This window comes from Notolepis coatsorum (genome assembly GCF_963971535.1).
Source record: "Notolepis coatsorum genome assembly, chromosome: 3".
Taxonomy (NCBI): Eukaryota; Metazoa; Chordata; class Actinopteri; order Aulopiformes; family Paralepididae; genus Notolepis; species Notolepis coatsorum.
Genome location: NC_140167.1, coordinates 206604493 through 206628950, shown reverse-complemented (window position 1 = coordinate 206628950; position 24458 = coordinate 206604493). Strand labels below are relative to the sequence as shown.

Genomic DNA, 24458 nt, shown 5'->3' with positions numbered 1-24458 from the left:
TCTGTCTCCTTGGTAACACAGTGATACATTCTGTCTCCTTGGTAACACAGTGATACATTCTGTCTCCTTGGTAACACAGTGATGATACATTCTGTCTCCTTGGTAACACAGTGATGATATATTCTGTCTCCTTGGTAACACAGTGATACATTCTGTATCCTTGGTAACACAGTGATACATTCTGTCTCCTTGGTAACACAGTGATACATTCTGTCTCCTTGGTAACACAGTGATGATACATTCTGTCTCCTTGGTAACACAGTGATGATACATTCTGTCTCCTTGGTAACACAGTGATACATTCTGTCTCCTTGGTAACACAGTGATACATTCTGTATCCTTGGTAACACAGTGATACATTACAGTAAACATGCCTCCCATCTATTTTCATACCAAATAAGATGAATATCAGAGGAAAAAAGTTGATATTCACGCTTGGTTGCCTTGAAAAGAAAGCCTGTGACACTTGACCCCCTGCAGTATGTTATCAGTGTCTACAGTACACTGCCCCCTGCAGTATGTTATCAGTGTCTACAGTACACTGCCTCCTGCAGCATGTTATCAGTGTCTACAGTACACTGCCCCCTGCAGTATGTTATCAGTGTCTACAGTACACTGCCCCCTGCAGTATGTTATCAGTGTCTACAGTACACTGCCCCCTGCAGTATGTTATCAGTGTCTACAGTACACTGCCCCCTGCAGTATGTTATCAGTGTCTACAGTACACTGCCCCCTGCAGTATGTTATCAGTGTCTACAGTACACTGCCCCCTGCAGTATGTTATCAGTGTCTACAGTACACTGCCCCCTGTAGCATGTTATCAGTGTCTACAGTACACTGCCCCCTGCAGTATGTTATCAGTGTCTACAGTACACTGCCCCCTGCAGTATGTTATCAGTGTCTACAGTACACTGCCCCCTGCAGCATGTTATCAGTGTCTACAGTACACTGCCCCCTGCAGTATGTTATCAGTGTCTACAGTACACTGCCCCCTGCAGTATGTTATCAGTGTCTACAGTACACTGCCCCCTGCAGTATGTTATCAGTGTCTACAGTACACTGCCCCCTGCAGCATGTTATCAGTGTCTACAGTACACTGCCCCCTGCAGTATGTTATCAGTGTCTACAGTACACTGCCCCCTGCAGTATGTTATCAGTGTCTACAGTACACTGCCCCCTGCAGTATGTTATCAGTGTCTACAGTACACTGCCCCCTGCAGTATGTTATCAGTGTCTACAGTACACTGCCCCCTGCAGTATGTTATCAGTGTCTACAGTACACTGCCCCCTGCAGTATGTTATCAGTGTCTACAGTACACTGCCCCCTGCAGCATGTTATCAGTGTCTACAGTACACTGCCCCCTGCAGTATGTTATCAGTGTCTACAGTACACTGCCCCCTGCAGTATGTTATCAGTGTCTACAGTACACTGCCCCCTGCAGCATGTTATCAGTGTCTACAGTACACTGCCCCCTGCAGTATGTTATCAGTGTCTACAGTACACTGCCCCCTGCAGTATGTTATCAGTGTCTACAGTACACTGCCCCCTGCAGTATGTTATCAGTGTCTACAGTATGTTATCAGTGTCTACAGTACACTGCCCCCTGCAGTATGTTATCAGTGTCTACAGTACACTGCCCCCTGCAGTATGTTATCAGTGTCTACAGTACACTGCCCCCTGCAGCATGTTATCAGTGTCTACAGTACACTGCCCCCTGCAGTATGTTATCAGTGTCTACAGTACACTGCAGTATGTTATCAGTGTCTACAGTACACTGCCCCCTGCAGCATGTTATCAGTGTCTACAGTACACTGCCCCCTGCAGTATGTTATCAGTGTCTACAGTACACTGCCCCCTGCAGTATGTTATCAGTGTCTACAGTACACTGCCCCCTGCAGTATGTTATCAGTGTCTACAGTACACTGCCCCCTGCAGTATGTTATCAGTGTCTACAGTACACTGCCCCCTGCAGTATGTTATCAGTGTCTACAGTACACTGCCCCCTGCAGTATGTTATCAGTGTCTACAGTACACTGCCCCCTGCAGTATGTTATCAGTGTCTACAGTACACTGCCCCCTGCAGTATGTTATCAGTGTCTACAGTACACTGCCCCCTGCAGTATGTTATCAGTGTCTACAGTACACTGCCCCCTGCAGCATGTTATCAGTACAGTACACTGCCCCCTGCATCATGTTATCAGTACAGTACACTGCCCCCTGCAGCATGTTATCAGTGTCTACAGTACACTGCCCCCTGCAGCATTTTATCAGTACAGTACACGACCTCAAGACAGGCGGTGTCTGTTTTACACAACCGCTCCCTCTCCCCTGGACTGAGGTTGGTGAATAGTGAGAGGGGGGGGGGGGGGGGGGGGGGGGTGTAGAGAGACATGGTGAGACAGACCAGGGTGCGAGGAGGTAGGGGACAGTATGGGAGCTGACAGGGGGGGGTTGCAATGATGATTTCAAAGCTGGTTGCACGGTGTTTTAATGACGCCACACGCGCGCCCCAGCGCATACATGTTCCCTCGCATACGCACAGACTAAAGACAGTGCCTAATTGCCTCTACGAATGGAATGTAACACATTTCATTCACAAGTTGTGTGTGAATGTATCTGAGAATGTATTTGAACACACCTGACGACCTGCGCTATTGTTATGCAAAGTAGCCAGGTGGGTACTTAGCGAGTTGGCGCATCAGTCGAGTGCAGTGCATTCCTGTGTGCAGTGTGCACGCACGTGCACATCTGTGCATGTGCCTGTGCGTGCTTCTGCTCACAGAGCCGGTTGCACGGCGTGAGTAAGTATCTAAGTGAGTATATAAGAGGGAGTTGGGACGTGTGTAGACATGTGTATGTGTGTAAGAGGAAGAGGGATAGAGCCGCACGCGCTTGTACTCCGACTCTTTGACATACCATCTTCCTTTGGGGGTTAAAAGTTATGTTTAAGGGGATTAAGGATCGGAACTGCAGTTAAGTTAAGGTTTAGGTATGTCGTGGAGAGATGGAGTCATGGCAATGTCCTCACAAGCGTAGTGTTACCATCTCTCTCTCTCTCTCTCTCTCTCTCTCTCTCTCTCTCTCTCTCTCTCTCTCTCATATGGCACCGCCATTAATATTCCTGACAGCTCCCCGGCTGCATCCTGAGAACCTCTCTCTGACCCCCCTCCCCCTCCCCTCCCCTCCCCTCCCCTCCCCTCCCCTCCTCCTCATCCTCCCTCTGCCCACCATCCTTGTTCACACCTGGTTCACCTATCCACCTCCGTCTTCTCCCTAACCGCCTTACTGGCTGTGTTCCAAAATGACCTCCACCTCTCTCTCTCTCTCTCTCTCTCTCTCTCTCTCCTTTTCTCCTTCACACCTTTCTCCCCAGCGTGCCAGTTTGTCTCCCCGTCTCTTCCTTTTTGTTGTCTTTTCGACAGCTGGCTCCTCCCTGAGTTGTCACTTTTTGGTGACCTCTATCATCCTCACCTTTTCCACCTAGTAGCCATGTCCTCTCTACTCCAGTGATGACATTGTTGTCACACTTTAATAGACTGGCCCCGCCCCTTTTGTCTCCCTGCTTCCTTCCCCGTCCTCCATGCATCCCTGTCACTGTAGTGTCCATTGTTTTAATTTTGTGGCACTCTGCTCAATTCTTCTCCCCCCTTCTCTCTCTCTCTCTCTCTCTCTCTCTCTCTCTCTCTCTCTCTCTCTCTCTCTCGCTCTCTCTCTCGCTCTCTCTCTCTCTCTCTCTCTCTCTCCATCACGAAATCACTCAGGCACTCTCCGGGAATCTCTTGGTGTGGAGCCAATTTGTACACTTTGTCAAACCGGAGAGAAGTTGTGTAGCGGGCGGGCGGGCGGGCGCAGGAGTGTGAGAGGGAAGTTTTTCTTACATGCAGCAACAGCACAGCGGCGAGGAAAGACTGGCCCTGGCAGTAGCCGATCTCCTCGTCATAGACCGAGTAGGCCTGCGGAGGAAAGAGAGATAAGAGAGAAATGAGAGGGAAAGAGAGATAAGAGAAGTGAGTGAGAGAGAGAGAGAAAGAGAGAGAGAGATAAAGAGAGAGAGAGAGAGAGAGAGAGAGAGAGAGAGAGAGAGAGAGAGATCAGTTGACTCATTCAATCAGCAAGAAATCAAGGTCAATAGGTGTTAATCAAGTTGTTTCTAAACAACACACATTGACAATAATATACAAGTACATACTGTGTCTATATCTCATATACCGTTTCTGCTGACAATACAAGGGATTGATTGGAATAAGGTCTGGGTGCGCTGCACGGTCACAACACCACCAGAGACACACTGACCACGAAGAGCAGCCATGTTGACTGATTGAACCATTAATACCAGAGAGTCGGGAATCACTTGATATATGATATTTTCATTTATAATGTGCCACCCCAGCCAATTCTTACATCGGTCTGGGGCGTAGCCCGGGGAAAGTAACAGCAAAGTAACTCAGTGATCATCTAGAGCCACACGACAGCCGGTTAACCCTTTCACTGTGACAATACAGAAGGTTAGCCCTTTACTATCACACAACCGACGGCGATGCTCCATCATTAGCATCATTAGCTCCGCATTGATGTCAATCACCAGACACCAGTTAATTGCCATGCGGCATGGCAGGTGTGTGGGCTTGATTGCCTCCTGATTGGTGACAGGTGTGCAGTGCCTTTAAGTAGGCTTGGTTTCCTGTGTTCGGATGCTTGTTCATTTCATGTTTTCCCTCAGTAGTAGAGGAGTGTCTCAAGTTCATGTTCTAGTGTTTTATCCGTTTTATGCTTTTGGTTTCTTTGTTTTCAACTGCTAGGCAGTGGAGGTTACTTTGGGTTTTTCCCCCCAGTTATTTTATATTGGTGTTTTGTGTTTTCTATAGCTTTTATTTTAATTTATTTTATTCTTGTGTTTCCCCCCACCCAGTGTTCCCACAGACACTGCAAAATGAAATTCAAGGACTTTCAAGTACTTTTCCAAGCACTATTTTTCATTTGAAAGGGGAATTTAAAACGATACAATTCACTTATAAATGCGTTTTTTTAACACATTCAGCACCAGAGGTCGCTGTGGGCCGTATGGCCGTGTGTGCCAGCGCTTTAATGAATGGGGATACATGCCGGTGTTTGCAGGGCTTAAACTATATTAAATAGCATATAAAACTATTGCCCATTTGACATCGAGTATCTATCGTTCAATTTGTGAAAAAGAAAAAAAATGTCATCCATACATTCCCGTTTTATACTGTGGTGAATAGGAGTATAGTTTTTAGAGTAATTCTGTGTAATCCCAGGAAACGCAGCTAAGCAGCGTTTACTGCAGTTCACTAGGAACCGTGCCATTCCTCGCCTGGATCAACAATCAATCTGAAATCAACGCTAGATTATCGGTATTATGTTTCATCATGCATGCATGAAAGGGTGGTTGGGGGGATCGTCACCAACGGAATACGTTACACAGTACATTATTAAGTAAGGAATGATTGGATCAACGCAAGATTGATACCATATAGCCCTTACCTTGACTAGGATGTACTGCAAAAAGAATATTCCAATTATCTGATCGGCATTCCAAGTATTGATGTTGATCGTGTTGCCAAGATAATCCACCAAAGACCATGAATCGGCGGTGCTTGATTCTCCCCAATCCGTGTGTTATAAATGTTACTCCTGCCCGACTAGGAAAACCCGGACCGGACTTTTCAGATCGACGTACAGGCTGAGCCAGAGAGATTCCAAGGATGTGCAATACCGGCCGCAAGGCGTTAGGCGGCGGTATTGGATGTTTGCGATCTCAGACCCATTCCCAATGATAACATCAGGCTTCCTCGATGGATTATGAATGGAAATAGCGAATAAAAGAAATAACGACCAAAACCCAACTTTTCTCGGGTTTGGCGCTCAAGCGATGGCGAGGTAACCCGACTTATCTCGGGTCTGGCGTCCAATGTATTAAGATTCCCCTTTTTTGTGTGTGTGTGCGTTTGTGTCCTACACCTCCCCATCCTGACAGGAAATGATTGTAGAAAAGACTGGATCTAAGACTGACTGACGTGCCAGGTATGATAAAATAAGATAAGATATTCCTTTATTGATCCCCTTGGGGAAATTCAGGTATTATAGCAGCCTGGGGGAGGGGGGGGGCACAGGTAGTATAAGACATGGTACAGGTGACATAATTATAGTACAGTGGAGAAGTACAAATAAAATAGAATAAAAAAGCAGTGTAAACAATATAACAAATCAATATAATTAACTCTGGACATGTGCATATGGGCAACAAGGTGGGAGATGAGGGTATGTCTGCCCTCTCAGCAGTGAGCCGGGTGGGATGGTAGCTTGATGAGGCAGTGAGCCGGGTGGGATGGTAGCTTGATGAGGCAGTGAGCCGGGTGGGATGGTAGCTTGATGAGGCAGTGAGCTGGGTGGGATGGTAGCTTGATGAGGCAGTGAGCTGGGTGGGATGGTAGCTTGATGAGGCAGTGAGCTGGGTGGGATGGTAGCTTGATGAGGCAGTGAGCTGGGTGGGATGGTAGCTTGATGAGGCAGTGAGCTGGGTGGGATGGTAGCTTGATGAGGCAGTGAGCTGGGTGGGATGGTAGCTTGATGAGGCAGTGAGCTGGGTGGGATGGTAGCTTGATGAGGCAGTGAGCCGGGGGGATGGTAGCTTGATGAGGCAGTGAGCCGGGGGGATGGTAGCTTGATGAGACAGTGAGCTGGGTGGATGGTAGCTTGAGGCAGTGAGCTGGGTGGGATGGTAGCTTGATGAGGCAGTGAGCTGGGGGGATGGTAGCTTGATGAGGCAGTGAGCTGGGTGGGATGGTAGCTTGATGAGGCAGTGAGCTGGGGGGATGGTAGCTTGATGAGGCAGTGAGCTGGGTGGGATGGTAGCTTGATGAGGCAGTGAGCCGGGTGGGATGGTAGCTTGATGAGGCAGTGAGCTGGGTGGGATGGTAGCTTGATGAGGCAGTGAGCCGGGTGGGATGGTAGCTTGATGAGGCAGTGAGCTGGGTGGGATGGTAGCTTGATGAGGCAGTGAGCTGGGTGGGATGGTAGCTTGATGAGGCAGTGAGCCGGGTGGGATGGTAGCTTGATGAGGCAGTCAGCTGGGGGGGATGGTAGCTTGATGAGGCAGTGAGCTGGGTGGGATGGTAGCTTGATGAGGCAGTGAGCCGGGGGGATGGTAGCTTGATGAAGCAGTGAGCTGGGTGGGATGGTAGCTTGATGAGGCAGTAAGCTGGGTGGGATGGTAGCTTGATGAGGCAGTGAGCTGGGTGGGATGGTAGCTTGATGAGGCAGTGAGCTGGGTGGGATGGTAGCTTGATGAGGCAGTGAGCCGGGTGGGATGGTAGCTTGATGAGGCAGTGCGCTGGGTGGGATGGTAGCTTGATGAGGCAGTGAGCCGGGGGGATGGTAGCTTGATGAGGCAGTCAGCTGGGGGGGATGGTAGCTTGATGAGGCAGTGAGCTGGGTGGGATGGTAGCTTGATGAGGCAGTGAGCTGGGGGGGATGGTAGCTTGATGAGGCAGTGAGCTGGGGGGGATGGTAGCTTGATGAGGCAGTGAGCCAGGTGGGATGGTAGCTTGATGAGGCAGTGAGCTGGGGGGGATGGTAGCTTGATGAGGCAGTAAGCCAGGTGGGATGGTAGCTTGATGAGGCAGTGAGCTGGGGGGATGGTAGCTTGATGAGGCAGTGAGCTGGGGGGGATGGTAGCTTGATGAGGCAGTAAGCCAGGTGGGATGGTAGCTTGATGAGGCAGTGAGCTGGGGGGATGGTAGCTTGATGAGGCAGTGAGCTGGGGGGGATGGTAGCTTGATGAAGCAGTGAGCTGGGGGGATGGTAGCTTGATGAGGCAGTAAGCTGGGTGGGATGGTAGCTTGATGAGGCAGTGAGCTGGGGGGATGGTAGCTTGATGAGGCAGTGAGCTGGGTGGGATGGTAGCTTGATGAGGCAGTGAGCTGGGGGGATGGTAGCTTGATGAGGCAGTGAGCTGGGGGGATGGTAGCTTGATGAGGCAGTGAGCTGGGTGGATGGTAGCTCGATGAGGCAGTGAGCTGGGTGGGATGGGTCTGCCTCTATCCTGCTTGCTTGCTTCCTGCCCCCATATGTATATATATTAGACCTGTCCCTGACTAACGATTTGTATAGTCGACTTTGATTGGCCAAAATTAGTCGATAGTCGACTACCGATAGTTGATTTTGTCTAGTGCAGTGGTTCTCAAACTGTGGTACGCGTACCACTAGTGGTACTTGGTGGTACTGCTGGTGGTACTTGAAAACAACAGGCCACTGAACTTAGAAGCAGGCCAGGCCAGTGTTTCTGGTTGCGGCGGCGCGATAGTTAGATAATCTAAGTGGAGAACAACCAGGAGATCACTGTGACAGAGAGTAATGCAGTCTAAACAGTCATAAATCTTTAATTAAACTTCAGCCCTGATCATAACCATTTATTTTTAGATTTCTTGTAATGTCAGATAAAAAATTAAATACTCCCACTTTTCTGAAAAGAGTTGGTGTTAAATCTGACATTACAAAAAATCCATGTTGCTGCTAATCATTGACACATGCCTAGCCTGTAATAATCTCCCCCAGAAAAATGTACTTTGCATTTGATATATTGAAAATATTTTACTTTGTGTGTTTTTTTAACAATAATTTGTGATGCCATCACACAAACTGGCATTTAACACTATGGGTGCCGGAGGTTAAATTCATGCTATACCATGGGTTGCCAGCTCTATTTGTCTATGGATAAGTACCCCTTCTTTGCATGGCTATAACTTTTTAAATTCTATTGCTACATTGCCATTATTAGGGCCCATTCAAAGTCCTATATGTATTGTCCATTGTGTAGCAACGTTAAACTTTTTCATTCACATATTCATAGTAAAGTATGGTCTAATGTATAAGTATGTTTTCATCTCTTTCTGCAGCTTTCTCCAGAACGTGATCTATAGCCCCAAATGCATTATATTGATGATGAAATACAGTTTGATGGCAATCGGGGCGATATAAAAAATTTCAATTGGACGTACTTCTAGAATGATCTACGTATGATCTGATGATGACCGGATGGGCGGGGGATCGTTTATAATTCCGTGGGCAGCGTTATATCATTCATCTAGTGTGGGTCATATGTTCATCATAACAGTTTATATGGAACACGTTCAAGAATAACGCTGAATCTCACCGGATCTTCCTCGCGCCGTTGGACGATCAGCGTGGTGTAGACCGTTTTCGATTATGGGATGTTTATCCTGATGAACCATTTCCAGCTTGTATAATACTATATACGTCCAAATCATGTTGTTTATCGAGTTATTGGCAATGGATCGCTATTATATTGTGACGAGCCAGAGTGCCGGCAGCCAAACCGAGTGCCCGGAAGTAATATGGCCGACCAGCACAACCTCCATAGCACTTCCTGTTTGGCGATTGCGCCGATCGGCCACCAGATGGCGCTCCTGAACCGCCAGAGAGCTCAGTGGGTCCTCCTGGTGGATCTCAGGCCAGCGGAGGGGAAATATGAATCCGATCACAGATTTTTGAAATATTGATATTAAAGACGCTGTAAAGCGTCCTTCGGCAACTTGAGCATGGCCGGGAATGACGCTGTAAAGCGTTTCCCGGCAGTTAAAGTGTTGGGTAAACATTCAAAAATGTATTGAATATGTGTTTTCTTCTTTTTTACAATAATTTGTGATGCCCATCACAAACACTGGCATTTAAAGGGTAAAAATGCCTGCACCAGAATGCAGGAAATTAAGTTTTTGTAACAAAATAAGTGTGTGTGTGTGTGTGTGTGTGTGTGTGTGTGTGTGTGTGTGTGTGTGTGTGTGAGAGAGAGAGAGAATGACAGACAATTGCTTGCTGTGAGAGAGAGAGAGAGAGAGAGAGAGAGAGTGAGAGAGAGAGAGAGAGAGAGAGAGAGAGAGAGAGAGAGAGAGAGAGAGAATTAAGTACATTTGCTGAAATACAGTTGTTCTTAATTTTCTCACTTGCTATGTGAGAATGTTAGTTATTATGTTCTCAATGGCCCTTGCATTGGATGAGTTGTGTGGAAGCGTAGTTCTAGTGCTATCTCTTTGTACATTGTGGCTGTGTCTGACAAAAGTTAACAATAAATAATGGTATCAGGAATACATTTGCCTCCTGCATGAACTGTGCATAGCTGAATAGACTGTATTTTAACGCCGGTCATATGGTGGTACTTGGAGAGCCAGCTACGTTCTCAGGTGGTACTTGGTGTAAAAAGTTTGAGAACCACTGGTCTAGTGTGTTCATTAGACAGGTGAAATCCTCTTTCAGTGCCTCTGTGCCCGTTTTCTTAGGCAGTTAGCCTCGCTGGTATGCGCGCCATTAGCATTAGCCACGCTTCTAGACCTTGTTGCTTTTGAAAAGAATGATACATTTTTTTTTTATTATTATTATAATAAGTTGTAAAGAAACAAAAGGCGAGGGTGTTCCCGAACCAGAAACCGTGGGTGGACAGTACTATCAGAGCAGCTCTGAAAACTCGCACCACTGCTTACAACCTGGGCAGAGAGACAGGAAATATGGAGGAGTACAAGGCAACAGTCTATATCTGTGCAAGGCTGTTAAACTTGCTAAGAGGACGTATGCTGACAAGATGGAGGCACAAATGGCACAGAATGACACAGGAGGCCTATGGCGGGGACTGCGGACGAAAACTGACTACAAAGTCAGCGCCCCCTCAATGGGGAGCGACGACGCCTCTCTCGCGGACAAACTCTTTCTATGCTCGGTTTGGTGCAGACAGTGGCACTGCTAGCTCAACGGCTAGTGACGTCACTGACGCGCCGGCCGTCGTGGAGGGGGGGGGGGCATCCGCGGGGGGGCGGGGACGCTCTCTCATTGACGGTACACAGTGTGAGAAGAGCATTTATGCAGGTGAACACCAGGAAGGCTGCAGGCCCAGATGGGATAACAGGACGGATACTTAAGTCCTGTGCTAACCAGCTAGCCCCTGTGTTCACCACCATATTTAATCTATCCCTGGCGGAATCCGTGGTACCTGCCTGCTTCAAGGTGTCTACTATTATCCCGGTACCAAAGAAACCCTCCCCAACAGGTCTCAATGACTACAGACCGGTGGCACTCACCTCTGTGGCCATGAAATGTTTTGAGAGGCTGGTTAAGGATCACATTTGTGCCTCCCTCCCCAGTGATATGGACCCTATGCAATTTGCATACAGGACAAACAGGTCCACTGATGATGCGGTCTCCCAAGTACTGCACAGCACCCTCTCTCACCTGGACCGCCAGAAGGGGGGCTATGTGAGACTGTTGTTCATTGACTACAGCTCAGCGTTCAACACCATAGTCCCCACCAGACTGGTGGACAAGCTGATCGAGCTGGGTCTGAGCTCCGCTCTGAGCGCCTGGATACTGGACTTTCTGAGTGAAAGGCCCCAGGCGGTCAGGGTGGGGGGTCAGACCTCCAACACCATCACCCTGAGCATCGGGTCCCCCCAGGGCTGTGTTCTGAGCCCCCTGCTGTATTCACTATACACACATGACTGTGTGGCCAAGTTCAGCTCCAACTCCATAGTGAAGTTTGCCGACGACACAGTGGTGGTGGGGCTGATCTCGGACAACGACGAGAAGGCCTACCGGGAGGAGGTTGAGGTACTGGAACGCTGGTGCCAGGACAACAGCCTGCTCCTGAACATTGGTAAAACCAAGGAGCTGATGGTGGATTTTAGGAGAAAACAGCAGGGGACACACACACCACTGAGGATAAACGGGGCTACCGTGGACAGGGTGAGCAGCTTCAAGTACCTGGGGGTCCACATCTCAGAGGACCTGACATGGTCAACACACATAGACTCAGTCGTAAAAAAGGCGAAGCAGCGCCTCTACCACCTGAGACAGTTAAGGAAGTTCAGAGTATCTGGGAAGATACTCCAGTCCTTCTACTCAGGAGCTGTAGAGAGCATCCTGACTGGAAACATCACTGCCTGGTATGGAAACAGCACGGCACAGGACAAGACGCCCCTACAGAGAGTGGTACGCTCAGCCGAGCGTACTACGGGTATTGCACTACCACCCCTGCATGTCCTATATAACAAGAGGTGCAAATCCAGAGCCTGCAGAATAATGAAAGACCCTCACCACCCCAACAACAGCCTGTTGAAGCTGCTGCGGTCAGGCAAATGCCTGCGAACACCAGCAACTAGGACAGAGAGACTTCGGCTCAGCTTCTTCCCCCAGGCCATCAGAGCCTTGAACACTGAACTCTCCACACACAAGCACACATGAGCACACACACAACACACACACTGTACACGCTCACACACTAGCAGCCACTTTAACATGAGCACACACACACACTCATGCTGCACACGCTCACACTATGGACACTTTACAGAAGGAAAGATCACTTTAAAAAATAGTATAGTATAACTTGAGATTGTATAATATAGCATTGTATAGCAGTGTACATAAAGACCCAGTGCCTCATCCGTAGCTAACAATGTATTGCACTATCACAGGACCTAGCATGTCTTACCATGCTCTGTAATAACTCATGTACATATACCGATATGCCCTACTTTGATTACTTGTATTATTGCACAATGTCGTTCTATTGGATTCTTATTATATATTACTATTGTATTATGCACAATCGTTGCGGGCAAGACCCCCGGCATTTCATTGTATACTTGTATGCCATGACAAATAAAACTCTTGACTTGACTTGAAAGAAAAATGTGCATTCGACTAAGAGGTTGGCAGTTGACTACGGCTCCTTTCGATCGATTAGTCGACTAGTCGAGGTCAGCCCTAATATATATATATATAAAATACAACTCAGGCAGTCCTGAGTCCAAGGGCAGTCCGCACTCATTAAGTGCCATTGTGGGATCTGTGAGATAACAGGGATTCAGAATTTCTGAATGAGAAACACTCTCCACTTTCAAGGGGCAATCGTCTCCCTGTTGACCGTGATTATGCCAAACCCATAGTACCAACGTCACTTCGTCATAACCTCCAAAATCCTCAGTGTCACAACATAAGACAACCGCACGAAAACAAACGCTGGCAATTGAAAATGAGACATAAGATTCCCAATGTGTTTCTCCACCTGGTAGGGAATCTACACATGGCAGTAATGGAGGAGATGGCTCCAGCCCATGCTGTCTGGGGTGTAGTTATGATGCCGACACCTTTGATGGAGTGTGCCTTTCATACATCCCCACCTTGCCTCGGAGAGAGACGGACGGACGGGGGGCCTGGCTATGTGACATCTTTATTTGTCAGCCTGTACGCATTCATTGACTTGGGGGAAGGATGATAGAATTTCACTTTGGTAACGAACATTTGACATAATGTTCTCACTGTCAAATATATTATATCATGGCCTGGGACCGGGTGAATAAAAATGTTTGATTGGTTGGTAAATGGTGCATTTTATATAGTGCTTTTATCCAAAGCGCTTTACAATTTGTTCCTCACATTCACCCATTCCCTCACACATTCACACACCGACGGTGGAGGCAACCATGCAAGGTGCCAACCTGCTCATCAGGAGCAGTTAGACGTCAAGTGTCTTGCTCAAGGACACTTCTACATGCTGCCCAGGAGGTGCGGGAATCGAACCGGGAACCTCCGGATTACCTCTACCTCGCGAGCCACTGTCGCCCCTGTACAGTGGGGTTGGTAGGGGTCCATTCAAAGTTGATAATGTTGATAAACTACTACGTAATTGCGCTACATTAGGTATATAAGGAATTACAACGAGACATTTATTAACTAAATAAAAAAAGGTTTTAACCCTCTAAAGCCGGGCGCAACACTAGGCATGTTTTGTAAAACATTAATATCTTTGGATAAGTTTGTGATAAATACTTGCTTTATTGTATCGGAATCTATTGTCATCTCAAAATGTAGTGCATCTCTCCGAGATTGCGCGGATGTAAAGCATAGAATCTTGAAATATCTAGATTGGTTGTTTTCTCTGGACTGCATCTAATTTGCTGTATCAATCCATTTATCATATATCTATGTCTGTCACTATAGCCAATGGAAATGCTAGAAATGGTCACGTGGACTGGGAGAACCAATGGAAAATTCCTATTGTTTCTCAATAGTCCAGTCCGCTCCACAGAAAGGGCCGTTAGTTATAAGGTGGTCTGTCACGGAGTTAAAATGTTTTCACTATCAATATATTAAATTAGCCATTGTTTTTGTTTCTGGCTTGGAAAAAATGTGGCCCGAGGCCAAACTTAATTGCTGACCCCTGGCCTAGCCTATAGTCTGTCTGATAGATATATATAAAAAAATATCTATATATATTCTCAAAATAATCTGATGGGCCAGAAATTATTGCTGGTGGGCCTATTTCGGCCCGTGGGCCGCCTATTGCCAACCACTGGTGTAGACTATCACATGCCTCCTCCGATACATGTGGAGGCACCAGAGATACATGTGGAGGCACCAGAGATACATGTGGAGGCACCAGATACATGTGGAGGCACCAGATACATGTGGAGGCACCAGAGATACATGTGGAGGCACCAGAGATACATGTGGAGGCACCAGAGATACATGTGGAGGCACCAGATACATGTGGAGGCACCAGAGATACATGTGGAGGCACCAGAGATACATGTGGAGGCACCAGAGATACATGTGGAGGCACCAGAGATACATGTGGAGGCACCAGATACATGTGGAGGCACCAGAGATACATGTGGAGGCACCAGAGATACATGTGGAGGCACCAGATACATGTGGAGGCACCAGAGATACATGTGGAGGCACCAGAGATACATGTGGAGGCACCAGAGATACATGTGGAGGCACCAGAGATACGTGTGGAGGCACCAGATACATGTGGAGGCACCAGATACATGTGGAGGCACCAGAGATACGTGTGGAGGCACCAGAGATACATGTGGAGGCACCAGAGATACATGTGGAGGCACCAGAGATACATGTGGAGGCACCAGAGATACATGTGGAGGCACCAGAGATACATGTGGAGGCACCAGAGATACATGTGGAGGCACCAGAGATACATGTGGAGGCACCAGATACATGTGGAGGAGGCACCAGAGATACATGTGGAGGCACCAGATACATGTGGAGGCACCAGAGATACATGTGGAGGCACCAGAGATACATGTGGAGGCACCAGAGATACATGTGGAGGCACCAGATACATGTGGAGGCACCAGAGATACGTGTGGAGGCACCAGAGATACATGTGGAGGCACCAGATACATGTGGAGGCACCAGAGATACATGTGGAGGCACCAGATATACATGTGGAGGCACCAGAGATACATGTGGAGGCACCAGAGATACATGTGGAGGCACCAGAGATACATGTGGAGGCACCAGAGATACATGTGGAGGCACCAGAGATACATGTGGAGGCACCAGATACATGTGGAGGCACCAGATACATGTGGAGGCACCAGAGATACATGTGGAGGCACCAGAGATACATGTGGAGGCACCAGAGATACATGTGGAGGCACCAGAGATACATGTGGAGGCACCAGATACATGTGGAGGCACCAGATACATGTGGAGGCACCAGAGATACATGTGGAGGCACCAGATACATGTGGAGGCACCAGATACATGTGGAGGCACCAGAGATACATGTGGAGGCACCAGAGATACATGTGGATGCACCAGAGATACATGTGGAGGCACCAGAGATATATGTGGAGGCACCAGATACATGTGGAGGCACCAGAGATACATGTGGAGGCACCAGATACATGTGGAGGCACCAGAGATACATGTGGAGGCACCAGATACATGTGGAGGAGGCACCAGATACATGTGGAGGCACCAGATACATGTGGAGGCACCAGATACATGTGGAGGCACCAGATACATGAGGAGGCACCAGATACATGTGGAGGCACCAGAGATACATGTGGAGGCACCAGATACATGTGGAGGCACCAGATACATGTGGAGGCACCAGATACATGTGGAGGCACCAGAGATACATGTGGAGGCACCAGAGATACATGTGGAGGCACCAGATACATGTGGAGGCACCAGATACATGTGGAGGCACCAGAGATACATGTGGAGGCACCAGAGATACATGTGGAGGCACCAGATACATGTGGAGGCACCAGAGATACATGTGGAGGCACCAGATACATGTGGAGGCACCAGAGATACATGTGGAGGCACCAGAGATACATGTGGAGGCACCAGAGATACATGTGGAGGCACCAGAGATACATGTGGAGGCACCAGATACATGTGGAGGCACCAGAGATACATGTGGAGGCACCAGATACATGTGGAGGCACCAGAGATACATGTGGAGGCACCAGATACATGTGGAGGCACCAGATACATGTGGAGGCACCAGAGATACATGTGGAGGCACCAGAGATACATGTGGAGGCACCAGAGATACATGTGGAGGCACCAGAGATACATGTGGAGGCACCAGATACATGTGGAGGCACCAGAGATACATGTGGAGGCACCAGAGATACATGTGGAGGCACCAGAGATACATGTGGAGGCACCAGATACATGTGGAGGCACCAGATACATGTGGAGGCACCAGATACATGTGGAGGCACCAGAGATACATGTGGAGACACCAGATACATGTGGAGGCACCAGAGATACATGTGGAGGCACCAGAGATACATGTGGAGGCACCAGATACATGTGGAGGCACCAGAGATACATGTGGAGGCACCAGATACGTGTGGAGGCACCAGAGATACATGTGGAGGCACCAGAGATACATGTGGAGGCACCAGAGATACATGTGGAGGCACCAGATACATGTGGAGGCACCAGAGATACATGTGGAGGCACCAGAGATACATGTGGAGGCACCAGAGATACATGTGGAGGCACCAGATACATGTGGAGGCACCAGAGATACATGTGGAGGCACCAGATACATGTGGAGGCACCAGAGATACATGTGGAGGCACCAGAGATACATGTGGAGGCACCAGAGATACATGTGGAGGCACCAGAGATACATGTGGAGGCACCAGAGATACATGTGGAGGCACCAGATACATGTGGAGGCACCAGAGATACATGTGGAGGCACCAGAGATACATGTGGAGGCACCAGAGATACATGTGGAGGCACCAGAGATACATGTGGAGGCACCAGATACATGTGGAGGCACCAGAGATACATGTGGAGGCACCAGAGATACATGTGGAGGCACCAGAGATACATGTGGAGGCACCAGAGATACATGTGGAGGCACCAGAGATACATGTGGAGGCACCAGAGATACATGTGGAGGCACCAGAGATACATGTGGAGGCACCAGAGATACATGTGGAGGCACCAGATACATGTGGAGGCACCAGAGATACATGTGGAGGCACCAGAGATACATGTGGAGGCACCAGATACATGTGGAGGCACCAGATACATGTGGAGGCACCAGATACATGTGGAGGCACCAGAGATACATGTGGAGGCACCAGATACATGTGGAGGCACCAGAGATACATGTGGAGGCACCAGATACATGTGGAGGCACCAGATACATGTGGAGGCACCAGAGATACGTGTGGAGGCACCAGAGATACGTGTGGAGGCACCAGCTGGAGTTTCACTAGGAGAACGTGGCACATGCAGAGGTTCACGCTATCTGCCCCTGGCGCCCCGGCCGACCAGTAGGAGTCGCTGCTGTTTACAATTACTAGGACTCATACCCCACCGGCTTCCCACCAGCGAACACTGCCAATTGTGTTCGTAGGGACGACTGACTAAGCCGGAGGTATCGCTGACAGCTGGATTCAAACCCAGAGTCTCTGCGGTGGTAGGCGAGTGCTTAGACCTCTACACTACCCAGCCACGCCCTAAATGCCAACATTTCTGCTAAAAAAGGGAAATATGTGTCGGCATAGGGCTGGGCGATATGACCAAAAACGTTATTGCGATAAAATTATTTTCATATAATTCTATATCGATAATTATCGTCGATATAATGTCTGTCAAGTTTAATTAACTTCTTATGCTGCTGCGAATGTCTCGAGTCGAGTTGATGTCGTCATCAGTCCGCGCACGTTAGCAGTTAGCCGACAAGCGGAGTATCTCATGACAATGTAATAAATATGACACTAAAATACTCTCTTCCGCCACAATATATTGAAACGAACTGTATACCCCACACTACTATAAACGTGGCCTCAGAATTCAAAACACACACATACTCGGCACGTAAATATATAAAACAGCGCCGTGCAAGCTAGTTATCCTAGCCAGCCTGTTGTTTCTAAGCGGTGTATTCCATGACAATGTGCTAAATATGACACTAAAATACTCTCTTCCGCCACAATATATTGAAACGACGTCCACTGTATACCCCACACTACTATAAACGTGGCCTCAGAATTCACCACACACACATACTCGGCACGTAAATATATAAAACAGCGCCGTGCAAGCTAATTAGCCTACTGTAGCAAGCCTTGTTGTTGAGTGAGTCCTACCTCTGGGTCTCCTTCCGGGTCTCCTTCGCTCTCTGCCATCTCCTTCACTGATTGGTTGTTAGTGCGTGTGCTCATATCCAAGCTTGGAAAATCGATATATCGAAACTTTGCGACCACGTTTCATGTTTATTTCGAGGAAATAATTTATCGCGATAGTTATCGTTTTATCGCCCAGCCCTATGTCGGCATCACATCTCTTATGAGATCATTCAATCTGCACTTCCAAGACCTTCACAGACCGAAAAAGACATCAAGTCCCCTTCTCGCTTGACGAAGTGGAGGGTGCAATTAGTGATTTAAAAAGTGATTGAAGATACAATATCTATATATGTACATATGACTACTACTATACTGTCTTTATACATGTATCACTGTACATATTATACTACAACTCTGTACATACATCTGATTAGCACTACACTCAATAGTACTCATTTAATATAACGTATTTTTATTGTACTGTACTTGTGCTGTATGATGACAATACATTTAAATCTAATTTATATATAACATATTTTTATTGTACTGTACTTGTGCTGTATGATGACAATATATTTGAATCTAATCAAATCTAAACAAATGTCCCCACTTTGCCGAGCAAAGAGTTTTGAACAAAAGGAATTAAAGGCAGGTCTCTTATAGACGCCTGTCCCAAATATAGGCTGGTTGTATTCAATGTAATCAATGACTGAAGCAAATAAAAGCCTGGGATATTAATTTAAGTTTTATGGTATATACACACTTTCTTCCCCTTGTGTTTACATTTTTTGTTAAACTTATATTGTATTAAACCAGTTCCATCTGTACTTCGTCCTATACACAGTATATACAGTATCGTGGAAGAGAAACTATAAGGCATTTGGAACTCACCTGCAGGACGCGTGGCGCTGAGACTAATGTGTGCCCGCTCTTCAGGAAGCAGCCAACCCCATCAACAAGCAATCTACATGCATTTGCATACAAATGAATGCCAGCTCACCAATGACCTACTTGGGTCCAGACTGGATGCTAAGGCCTTCTGACAAGCCCTCAGCTCCCTGGCCAGGCACTCTTTAAAAACAAATGTTTTACTTGTTGTATGAAAATATTACGGAGCAAACCTTTTATGTAACAGACTATTTTATTATTCCAAATCTATTCAAATATTTATTCAAACGAATAAACTTTTCTTTCTTTTTTCTTTTTTTCACTGCAGTGATCTTATTGAGCGCTCACTTCTTCTCACCCACAGCTCTGACGGTGTGCTTTGCTAAATCTCAAAGTTTGCTTTCATGGTCACAAATTTGTATTCACGGTCTAAATATATACCGTATATGTCGATGGCCGAAGAGCAAAACCTCCTATCTGCATAAAAAAGTGGGGAAAAACCTCCTATATGCACTTTGCGAGGCACTAATACCTGGGCCCTCATTAACCCTTTATTCGCCAATGACGTGTTACCACGTCATTCTCCGCCATGCGTAATCGGCGGATCGCCCAAACAGGAAATGAGCGGCAGGAAGTGGTGCTCATCCATATTCGGTCCGGACTCGAGCTCGACACACTGGATAGCGATCCGTTGCCAATAACTCGATAAACAACATGATTTGGACGTATATATTATTATACAACCTGGAAATGGATCGCATATATCAACATCCCATAATCGCGAACTTTCTGCTCCACGCTGACCACCCAACAGTCAGAGGAAGCTGCGGTAAGTTTCAGCGTGTTTGCTTATTATGATCCATATAAACTGCTGTGATCTATGTATCGCCCATACTACATAAATGATTTAACGTCGGCCACAGACTTATAAACCCCCCCCCCCCCCCCCCCCCCTCCGGTCACCAGCAGATGATGAGGCATGACGCTTAGGACCTTGTACAATTGAAAAAAAATGTCTGACGTCAATCGGTATCAAACTACATTTGATGATGTAATATATGTGTTTATGGCTATAAATCACGTTCTGCAGAATGCTGCAGAAAACGATAAAAACATATTTCTACTTTAGACCGTATTTTAGTATGAATATGTGAATGAAAAAGTAGAACGTTGCTACATCCTAAACGATAGATACTTGACGTTGAATGGGCCATAGTAATGTCAATTTAGCAATACAATTTAAAAAGTTATAGCCCTGCAAAGAAGGGGAACATCTCCATAGACAAATAGAGCTGGCAGAGGATGGTATAAGGATGGATATAAGCGTGGCAGAGAAAGGGTTAACTATCATTAATTATGCTCCCTCCTCCTGGGTGTCCACAGGAATGGGCAACTCAGCAGAGTTGTCTGTGAAATTGACAACTTCGTTGGATTTATTTATTCTCAAAAAATATTTAAAATCATACGATTAAATGTTGTTTAAAATAAAAAGCTAAATAATATTATTTTGTGTGTCATGTTTCCAAATAAGATTGTTCACAACTAAATTATTTCTACCTTCAATTTGTAGGTTAGATGACCTCCGTGATCAATCTCTCTCTCAGTGAAGTTTCTCTTTTTAGTTCGCTTAGCCATTATTCCACTTTTTAAGATCAATAATTTTCATCAATAATTCTTATAACTATGTATTATTGTATAAAAGAGTATAGACAGACGTTTCGTTAGATTTCTACTTAAATGGAAATAAATAATGTAGTGGAAAGGTGAGACATTAGGGAATCAGGCCAGGACAATAAGCTGAAATAATAAGTCATAATTTTAACATCTAGAAGATTGATATATGGTGTGCAAACATTCTTTTCCCCTTTGCAATTAAACTGCAACATTAAATTAGCCGAACAGGACCCACGTGAAAGACTCCTGATGCATAATGGATCCAGCTAGCCTGGCTGCCTGGCCTGGGAATTGATGCTCTATCCCTAGCAAGCCTTGGTTCTAGTCAGTTCCTCATTCTTTTCAGGTACCTAATCAGGCAAAGAGCAGGAATATGACAGGGACCCGGGCTGTCTGTAATAAATTCACAGCGACCTTGTGCTTTGTATGTATGATATGCAGAAAGTGCCACAGTTCCAGGGACGTTTCATTCATATGGCGCTTTGCCACTGCATGGTACCGGCTCGACCCGGATCCACTCTGCTTGCTTCTGGTACCAGCTACTTCGTCTGCCACTGTAGAATGAAACTGCCACGCCCCAAACTAAATTCATTGGTCGCCCCGACTGCTTTTTATACAGCATGATTGTACATGTATGATATCATGTACAATAATGCTGTATACCATATATATATACAGTATGTTACTTATGTTTATCATCATCATCATCAAACCTTTATTTGAATAGGCAGGTTAATTAAGAACAAGTTCTTATTTTCAATAACGGCCTATTTGGGGGTAAAAAGCCCCCTAGGGGAAAGGGGATGGGGGATAAAATCAAATAAATAAAAATAAAACACAAATGAACATTATTAAAAAGGCAGGACATACATACAGAGCAACAACTGAACTGAACAACAACTGGCGGACAACAGAACAATAGTGGCAGCATGGTGTTAGCACATGGAGAAACATCTACTATTTATAGTGTCCTATATGTTACTTTATGTTTATATTAGATATCTTTCTTTTTATATACACCGTGGGAAGGGGGAAACGAAATTTCACTTCTCTGTATTGTCTTGCACATTATGAGAAGCGACAATAAAGCTGACTTTGATATATATATATATTTATTCTCACCGCATATATATCTATTGACACCAGTCTGTACTTACCTGCACATAGTCCTTTACTATATCTGTACATATCCTACTTTTTTGGGGGGCTTTCTGTATTTTTCACGCATCCCAATTTAGTCATTATGCCAATTCCCTTCCTGCCTGTTGCGCGCATTGCCCCACTGTCCGATACATACTCTTCTATTCACCTGACAGCGAGGAGTTTCACTGGGGGAACGTAACGCGTGCGGAGGTTCATGCTATTTCCCCCAGATCCCCTCCCTGCTGAACAAGCGCTCCGACCGACCAGTAGGAGTCAGTTTACAACGACCAGGACACATACGCCACCGGCTTCCCACCCGCTGACACTGACAACATTGTGTTAATAGGGACGACGGACCAAGCTGGAGGGACAGCTGGATTAGATCCCAGAGTCTCTACGGTGGTAGGCGAGTGCTTAGTCCACTGCGCTACACAGCCACCCAAACATATCCTACTTTTACTAGTTACGCTGCTGGCCAGTATGACCATACTACCATACTGTCTTTATACCTGTATCACTGTACCAGGGTTAGAAATAAAATAAAAAATTCAAGGACTTTTTTTTCCCCCATAATTGATTTTCGGGGGCTTTTTTTGTATTTTGGGGGCACAACATTTTTATAATGAAAATTAACATAAAGATTATACAACATTGTTGACAGTTTTTTTACAGTCTTCGTCCCTATGTTTGATAACGTAATGTTAATGTCTCCATATATAGGGCTCTACGCTAACCTTTTTCCCAAGGAGCACATGTGCTCCTAAATAAAATGTTAATAAATAAAATTTAAATACAAATTTAGGAGCACACAGAAATTTAGGAGCAGAGTGACAATTGTTCAAGTAACACACACACACACACACACACACACACACACACACACGATGTGTGACATGGCTTGGTTTCATGTTTTGAGGTACCTTCAATTATCTGTAAATAATACATACATACTCTATCTAAATAGATTAAATATGATTGTCCCTGAGGGCAAGTTGTGTTGTTGTCAGATCGATCAATGAAATACGTTGCGCGCTCAGCGCTGTGGAATGAAGGAAATGCGCATCAGGATCATTTGGATGTTATTCTTTGGAGTTGTGTTACAAATGGAACGGTCTTTCCCCACCGAACACAAGTTACTTAACGTTACACAGGTCGCGCTATGCAGATGCTTAGCTTGCTAACGTTAAGATAGCAGTGTAACTTAATGTTACACAGCACTATGCATGCTTGCTGAAAAGTCTGTCTGTCTGTGTTCGCAGCACCTCTCAAGCACCCTGTAACACGCAGCGGGCCCGCCTCCCTCCCTCCCTCCTTGCATTCCACCCAAAAACTGAATTTCAGTCCAGTTTCTTAACTATTAACAGCGGAGCTGTTTTGTAATCTTCACTCTGCAAGTAAATGATTTTTCCGGTTCGCACACACACATATTATTATTAGGGCCAAATACGAGGGAAATGCTCGCACTGTAGAGCATATATATAATTATATATATAATTGGTAACTGTCGGGGGCTTTTATTGCCCCCCTTAACTGATTTTCGAGGGCATTTGGTCAATTTTCGAGGGCATTTTGCCCCAAGCCCCCGTTAATTTCTAACCCTGCACTGTACATATTATACTACAACTCTGTACATACATCTGATTAGCACTACACTCAGTAGTACTAATTTGTATATTTTGTACCTAGTTTAATCACCTGTACATTGTATATTCCTGTTGCACTTTACTGCTACATTTGCACTCTGGTTGTACTGTACTTGTGCTGTTTGAATCTAATCTCTGACTTGACACCTTCAGTCTGAGAGCAGCCCTGCCTTTGTTAGTCTAATGACTTGTGATCCCGCTTCTATCCCCAGTACAGGCCACCAGCTATGAAATCATAGTACTGATTGGAGACAAAACAAGTGATGAGATAGTCAAACAGGTGAAACAAGCTAAATACTTTCCCATCATAATGGTACTGTACTATTTGAAAGTTGCACATTTGTAATAAAAACGTTTATTTAGTATATTATTGTTCGCATCAGAATATTTATAACATAATGGAGATGAACACTGGTTGGGGGCCCCTCCTAAGAATGATTGCCTAGGGCCCCAATAGACCCTAGCAGCGCCACTGCACTGCACAAGGCTTTGTGTAATTCACTCACAGCTCTAGCTGTCGTTGTGGGAGAGACATGATCATAATCAGGTTTTTATGCACAATTTTAAACCAAGCGTGAGTTGATCAGAGCTTCCTACACTGATTCCCGGAGGTATTATGTGGCGCACAAAAGTTACCAAAGCGTAGGAAGCTCTGATCGACTC

The 24458-nt window shown here is 46.2% G+C and overlaps 1 protein-coding gene across 1 annotated transcript in view; it reads right to left on the bottom strand.

Moving 5' to 3' along the window:
• Positions 1-24458, bottom strand: part of rabgap1l (RAB GTPase activating protein 1-like) — a 573823-nt gene that overhangs the window by 166461 nt on the left and 382904 nt on the right. Inside the window, exon 15 of the mRNA XM_084311549.1 lies at positions 3880-3954. Within this exon, the coding sequence (XP_084167675.1) occupies positions 3880-3954 (75 nt within the window). The remainder of the gene's footprint in view (positions 1-3879; positions 3955-24458) is intronic.